This window comes from Otolemur garnettii, unplaced genomic scaffold, assembly GCF_000181295.1.
Source record: "Otolemur garnettii isolate 467f Iridium unplaced genomic scaffold, OtoGar3 scaffold00016, whole genome shotgun sequence".
NCBI classification, from domain to species: Eukaryota; Metazoa; Chordata; class Mammalia; order Primates; family Galagidae; genus Otolemur; species Otolemur garnettii.
The window spans coordinates 21,139,185-21,146,237 of NW_003852411.1; the positions used below are offsets into that span (position 1 = coordinate 21,139,185).

At 41.4% G+C, this 7,053-nt stretch overlaps 1 protein-coding gene across 1 annotated transcript in view; it reads left to right on the forward strand.

Annotated features, from left to right (window-relative positions):
• The first annotated feature begins 355 nt into the window (after nucleotides 1-355).
• Nucleotides 356-7,053, forward strand: part of VAMP4 (vesicle associated membrane protein 4) — a 30,184-nt gene continuing 23,486 nt past the window's right edge. The window contains exons 1-2 of the mRNA XM_023510816.1: nucleotides 356-542; nucleotides 4,722-4,839. Of these exons, the coding sequence (XP_023366584.1) occupies nucleotides 4,774-4,839 (66 nt within the window). The 5' untranslated portion in view covers nucleotides 356-542; nucleotides 4,722-4,773. The remainder of the gene's footprint in view (nucleotides 543-4,721; nucleotides 4,840-7,053) is intronic.

The window sequence follows — 7,053 nt, forward strand, 5'->3', positions numbered from 1 at the left end:
CTTTGATTTTGTAAACACGGGATCAACAAGAAAAGGCGGTAGAGTAACCAGAAGCAGGTGCCGGAGCGGAGTCATCCTCCTCCAGCCACGCCGCTTCCTTAGCCCGGGGGATGGGTCTGCACGAAGCGCGGCCTTCTAAACGCCTCTTCCTCCCTCGTCCAGGACCTCAGGGCCCCGCCTCATCCACCTCCCCTGAGCGCCTTCCACGCACCCCGGATCCTAGCCGGGACCTAGCAGACCAGTTATTCCTCTCTAGACCACAACATAATGCTGGGGACCCCGGGCCCTACGAGCAGCGCCGACTGCGGAATCGACTCTCTCGACGATCTCCGCGCCCTGGACCCGCCCCCTCCGCCTGGCGCCAGGCCGCGGAGCGCCGATTAGCTCGATGAGCGGGGGCGCAGCTGCGGTGCTGCGACCGACGCGGGGTCCGCGGCCTCTGTCTCCCCCTCCCAGCCTTTCCCCCCGGCCTCCGGCTCTTTCCCCCGCCCGTCTGGCACCGTCCGCCCGGGAGAGCTGCCGGGAGTTCCCCTGAGCCACAGGTACCGGCGCCGGCCTGTTCTCAGCGGGAGGGGCTGGTGTGAGGAGGAAGGAAACGACGCCCCTGCCTTACCGCCCCCAACGCCCGAGTCGGGCTGGGCGTGCGGCCTCGGGGGTCCGGGGACGGGTTCCGAGTGGGAGAAGGCTGCGGCCCGGGGTGTAGTGAGGAAGGAAGACAAGGACTGGGGGCGGTGCGGCTGGGGGGCGGTTAAGAGGGAGAATTGGAATTGAGGGGTGCTCTGGGGTGATGGGAACAGTGCTATGGCTGGGGAAGATTGGAGAGAGAGCGGCAACCCGGAGTGGGAGGGGGTACTTTGGAGAAGGAAGGGCCAGAGTTAGGAGCAGATGCCGGGGATGTGGCCTGATGCGACAGATGGGGTGTAGGGGTGAACCGAGCTGCCTGCTGGATGGGACGAAATTGTTTTATTTAAAGAATCGCGAGAAAGTGCGCCACCCCTGCTGTGATTATAGTGACCTGAAGGTGGGGGTGAATCTTAACACTTGACAGGTTTTGTGAATATGTCCAGTCTGTATCCATCCAAGTCACTTTATTTTTTGTGAAACTGCACCAAATACGAGTGCTGAACAGAAATGAGGAAGAAGAGTCAGAAAGGGAGGGGAGGCTGGGAAAAGGAAAGCCTCTGCTCAGATGCAAAGCCATTGAGTTGAAATGCACTACTTCCAGAAATGCATACCTGAAATGTTAAGTGTACGATGAAGTATACAGTAATGTGACAATTTTTAAGTGAACTGTGTAGTGGTAGTCTATCTTCAGTGTGGAAAAACATCATGATGGCTTTCTTATTTACTTAACATATTTAGACACAAGCACCTTAATGCATATGTTATTTTTAGGAGGAGAAATCTTAGGCAGAATATATTGATCTCTACTTTTCTGAACGTGATTTATTTCTATTAGTTGTTTGGTACAGATATCATCAGTTGCTAATAAATAATTAGTTGCAAATAACGTCAAAGTTCGTTAAGGTAAATAATTAACCTACCTGCTGCTTTAGGGGTTTTCTGTTTGTCCAACATAGATTTCTTGGCCTTGGTGAGGCTGATCCTTGGGTAATGGGACCTGAATAAGAGGTTTGCTCATTAAGATTGTAGCTTTACTGTAAATCTTAAAGGTGTTATGTAAGTCTGCCTGTCGTTTGCTTTGAGATGTTGAGGCAGTCCCTAGTAGTGTTCAGACTATGACTAAAATAAAAATAAAATCAAAAGAAAAGCTGGAGTTCTTCAGTTACTTTGTCGCCTGCTTTATCATGCATTCTGTAACATTTCTGCATGAATGAATTATTCTGAAATCAATGAGGGATGAAATGAGCCAGATGTACGTGACAGAAAGATTGCAGAATGAAGAACTCTAGAGCTTAAACTCAGGCAGTCAAGAGTTTGTTTTGTTGAGAGCTTAAGTTTCTGGTTCAGAAGCATTTCTTATCAAAGTTTGTTGATTTGTCTGACAGAATGCTAACTTAAAATATTTTTATTTGATTTACGAAACAAGACTCTGAGTTTGTTATTCTTCTTTTGGTGTCTAACATTAACCAATAAGCTGATGCCTAACTGTATATAACTTAAATATCTTACAAGTGTTTCTTTTTGTGGAAGAGGAAAGAGGGCTACCAAGTTATTACAGAGCAGTGCTATCTTTCTAGAACAGAATTGTATAAACCCAATGGACAACTAATTGAATAACTAATGAAAACTGACAATGCATAGCCATTGACTAATTTAGGCCTATGTCTCTGCTGTTTCTGTGAAGGAAGTGACTAACATTATTAGTTACTTTATTAAGCCTTAGTTTTGTCTCAGTACCTTCATGCCTATTTCAAAGAAGTATAGTAGAGAGAAAAAGAAAATGCATGTATGTCACTGAGCCAGTGTGCAGTACATAGTAGAACATTCAGTACGCCGTAGCTGTTCTGAATTGCTGGGTATTTACTATCTAGGCCAAAATACTGAAGGTCCATTATTTGTTTAGGACAGTTTTTCTCAAGAAATTTTTGCATATGATACATACTGAAGCATTTTACTGGAAAGTCACAATGCATATTAGCATATAAAAGTCTGTAAGACATTTGGTAGCAAAAAACAAAAACAAGCTGGCTTTATTTAACCTAACTGTTTTGGTATAGGAAAAAGAAACTCAGTTTCTTCTATTCTTTCTCAACATGGACTACTTCAGTGACATCAAAATGTATAGGTATCTTTCCCCACAAGCTGCTAGGCAATTCAGCAGATTCTCTGTCAGACACCATCAGCTAGATGTCCTCTAATTCAATTAAATTCTGACACTATATACCTGGAGATAGCATCAGATCCCTCAGGTTGAGGACTCAGTCCCATAAGACTGCCCCCAACTTCAGATGCCAGTCACAAGTCCCATGTTGTTTTCTGTGCTTCTGACTGACCAGCTATAAACTGGGGTTTCCACAACCCACTCCTTGTGTTCACCTGATTTGCTAGAGTGGCTCCCAGAACTCAGGGAAATACCTTACAACTGAACAGCCAAATGGAAGAGATGCATAGTAGCAAGGTGTGGACAAAGTGGTGAAGAACGTCAGTACCCTCACCAGATGTCCTATCCTTCAAAGCGCTCTAAACCCTGTTTTGGGGGGGTTTGTGGAGGCTTAAGTAGTAGGCATGGTTGCTAACATAATTGGCCATTGGAAATCAAACTTTAGCCCTTCTCCCCTCCTAGGAGGGTGGGACTGAAAAGTCCCAGCCCTCTAATCATGCCTTAATCTTACTGGTGACCACCCCACATCCTGAAGCTACCTAGGGGCTACCACCCACCGGTCATCTTGTACGTATACATAACTCTAGACCTAGCACCCTAGGGAGGTTCCTAGGGTCATAGGAGCTATATGTGGAGAAACAGGGACAAAGACCAAACGTCTATATCTCATTATAAGTCATGATACCACACATTGTAATTTGACCATCTCAACTCTGTGCAGAAGCCTAGAAATCACTACTTGACAGGGCAGGAAACTGAATCCATTGCATAAGCAACTAAAGAGAGCTGGAAGCATCCTGTCTTCTGACTGCAAGTTAAAATTGTAAAACATTTAATGTCTCTTTTTTAAACTTATTTTAGAATATTATAGGGGTACATACGTTTTGGTTATATAATTTGCTTTTGTACATTTTAAGTCTAAGTTGTAGGTGTGCCCTTCACTCAAATAGTGTGCATTGTACTTGTTAGGTGCAAATTTATCCATCCCCTCCCACCTACATGATTGCCGTTGAGTTTTGCTTCCATATGTGCACAGAAGCTTTGATCAGTTCGTTCTAATTTAGTATTGTGTACACATGGTGATTGTTTTGCCATTCTTGGGATACTTTACTTAGAAGGAAAGTCTCCAGTTATATTTGGGTTGTTACAAAAGATACTAGATCTCCAATTTTTTTTCATGGTGGAGTAGTACTTCATGGTATACACATACCATTAATGTGTTGTTTTCAAAGGACCACCTTCTATTTTTGCCCTCTATGATTATGTACCTTTTTATTTTATAAAATACCTTAAGTCAGGGCGGCGCCCGTAGCTCAGTGGTAGGGTACCAGCCACATACACTGAGGCTGGTGGGTTTGATTCTGGCCCAGGCCAGCTAAAACAACAATGATAAGTGCAACAACAAAAAAAAAAATAGCTGGGCCTTGTGGTGGGTGCCTGTAGTCCCAGCTACGTATGGGGGCTGAGGCAAGAGAATCACTTAAGCCCAAGAGTTTGAGGTTGCTGTGAGCTGTGACTCTACGGCACTCTACCCGGGGTAACAGCATGAGACTCTGTCTTAAATTAAAAACAAACCTTAAGTCGCTCATTTTCTATGCATGTTCTAGAAAGTTACAATCATTTTTCATAGTTTTATATTTCCTGTGTGTTGAGGCCTACCATAGAGGTCCTAGTCACTGAAGTGGAGCAAGTGAAAGGGAAATAGTTGAAGTCAGGAAAGAGAGGAAAGCACTCTCACACAAGTTTGAGGTGGATCATTAGTTTAAGACCTCATTCCAGTAAAGTGCTACATACCTCTTTGCTGAATAGCACTACGGTCACTTTCAAAATACTCCCCTTGGCTGTCTGGTGACTGTACAGGGCCTTGTAACTGTTTTAAGTACTTTAGCTTATACCCAAAAGTCTCAAATCTGATGACATTTAATTTCTCTTTAAGGTGCTGAATACTTATTTTGCTGGGAAGCAGAAAAATACTTGGGGAGTAAAATATGCCCCCCAAGTTCAAGCGCCACTTAAATGATGATGATGTCACTGGTTCTGTGAAAAGTGAAAGAGTAAGTTCAGAATCTTAAGCTTTCAAGAAGAAAGACTCCAAATATGTTTTCATATCTTTGTAAATGATAGAAAAAATGTGAAATTTATGACTGCGTTATCCTGCTTGTTTTCTTCATATGTTTATATCAAAAAGTATATGTTACTCAGATTGGTGACTCAATTGAATTCTATTCAAACAGCTTCTTTCTGGTTTTTCAAAAGGAATATTATACAAATACATAATATCTTATTAAGAACTCTGAAGCCAAATGTATTTGGAATTCAGAATTTTTCAGGTTTTAGGAAGATAGTTAACAGCATATTATGTAACAGCCTTTATGAGGCTAGACCTGTATTTCCAAATTTATTTCCTCAGTGAAATATATGATTAACTAAATATATAAGCAAACAATGAATTAATATCAATTCAGGTCATTTTTTGTTTTATACATTTTTAAGCTATATCATTTGGTGTATAAACATTCTTTGCTGTTAAATCTTTTTGGTGGATTGTACAGTTTATCACTGTACAATCCCCTTATTTGATTATTTAATTCTTTGTCCTAAAATTCCTCTTTATGTTGCTAACTATTAACAACATAAAAGAATTTACCTTAGAATTCTTTTTGTCAGAATTTACTTATGTACCTTTTTCATCCCCTTCTTCCCACCCTTTATTTAACATTTGTTTTAGGTGAATTTCTTGTAAACAGATATTGGCTGAAATTTTTCCAACCCTAATCACATAGTTTTTGATTTTAAATAGGGACATTCAAACCATTCACATTCATTGTAGTTAATTAATATATTTGGACTTGCTCTGTGTTAGCCAGGCCCTCTGCTGGCAATGAGTGCTCTTCACCCTGATCTTTGGCTGGCTGTTTGTTAATTAGATCTCAGCTTAAATTTCACCTCTTCAGAGTGATTTTCCGTAATAGTCTAATGTCATGTACTCACCCCATCACTTTCTGTCCATCACTGTTTTAATTCTCTGCATGGCATTTATCACAGTCCCATTTTTCTTTTCTTTTCTTTCTTTTTTTTTTTTTGAGACAGAGTCTCACTCTGTTGCCCTTGGTAGAGTGCTGTGGCGTCATAGCTCACAGCAACCTCAAACTCTTAGGCTCAAGTGATCCTCTTGCCTCAGCCCCCCAAGTAGTTGGAACTACAGGCACCCACCATAACGCCTGGCTATTTTTAGACGCAAGGTCTTGCTCTGGCTCAGGCTGTTCTAGAACCTGTGAACTTAGGCAATCCATCTGCCTTGGCCTCCCAGGGTGCTAGGATTATAGGCATGAGCCATGGTGCCCAGCCCACAGTCCCATTTTTCTGAGAACACAGATTTTGTCTGTTTTGTTCAAAGCTGGTAGTACTTAGAGTAGTGTACACAGAACAGATAGAAGATGCTCAAAAATACTTGTTAAATGACTATTGAATACATCATCTTTCATTTTTTCACTTTATTCTGTGCTATATATTCATTACATATAGATATGATATTCATTAAATGTTTCTTATATGATGTTTACACTTTTTGCTAGGTTTTTTATCCTCCTTTCCTTTTTTGCTCCCAAACCACTATGCAATTTAGAAATTTACTCCCTCTCTCTTTCCTTCTCTTTTGTTATTAACATTATGTATTTAACAGTAATGTTAAATTATATTCTCTGTCAACACACCAAAAGCCATTTAGATTTGACTACACAATGTTATTTGGGTCATTGATTATATCTATCTCTGTCTTAAGATCTTATAAACAGGTATTGGCTGTCATCCCCAAGATATTACATATATGTTATGATTTAATTTGTAGCTAGTATAATTTCTTGAGTAATTTCCTCAGAAAAGATACATGAGTGGTGTATTAGTTTTACAAATGTAACACTGAGTTATTATCTTACAGTTCTGGTGTCCAGAACTCCAAAATGAGTCTCTCGGGGCTAACATCAAGGTCCCAGCAGGGCTGTGTTCTTTCTAGAGGCTCCCGGGGAAAAACTATTCCCTTGCCTTTCCTTGCTTTGAGAGGCTGCCTGCTTTTTTGGCTCATGCTCCTTCCTTTATCTTCAAAACCATCAGTGTAACATCTTCAAGTCTCCCTCTTTGTCTTTCTCTCCCTGCCTGTCTGTTCTTATAACACTGGGTAATTCATAATGATCTGCTCTTCTCAAGTTCCTTAATCACATCAGCAAAACATGGACACCTTTGGGGATCTATTATTCTTTTTTTTTTTTTTT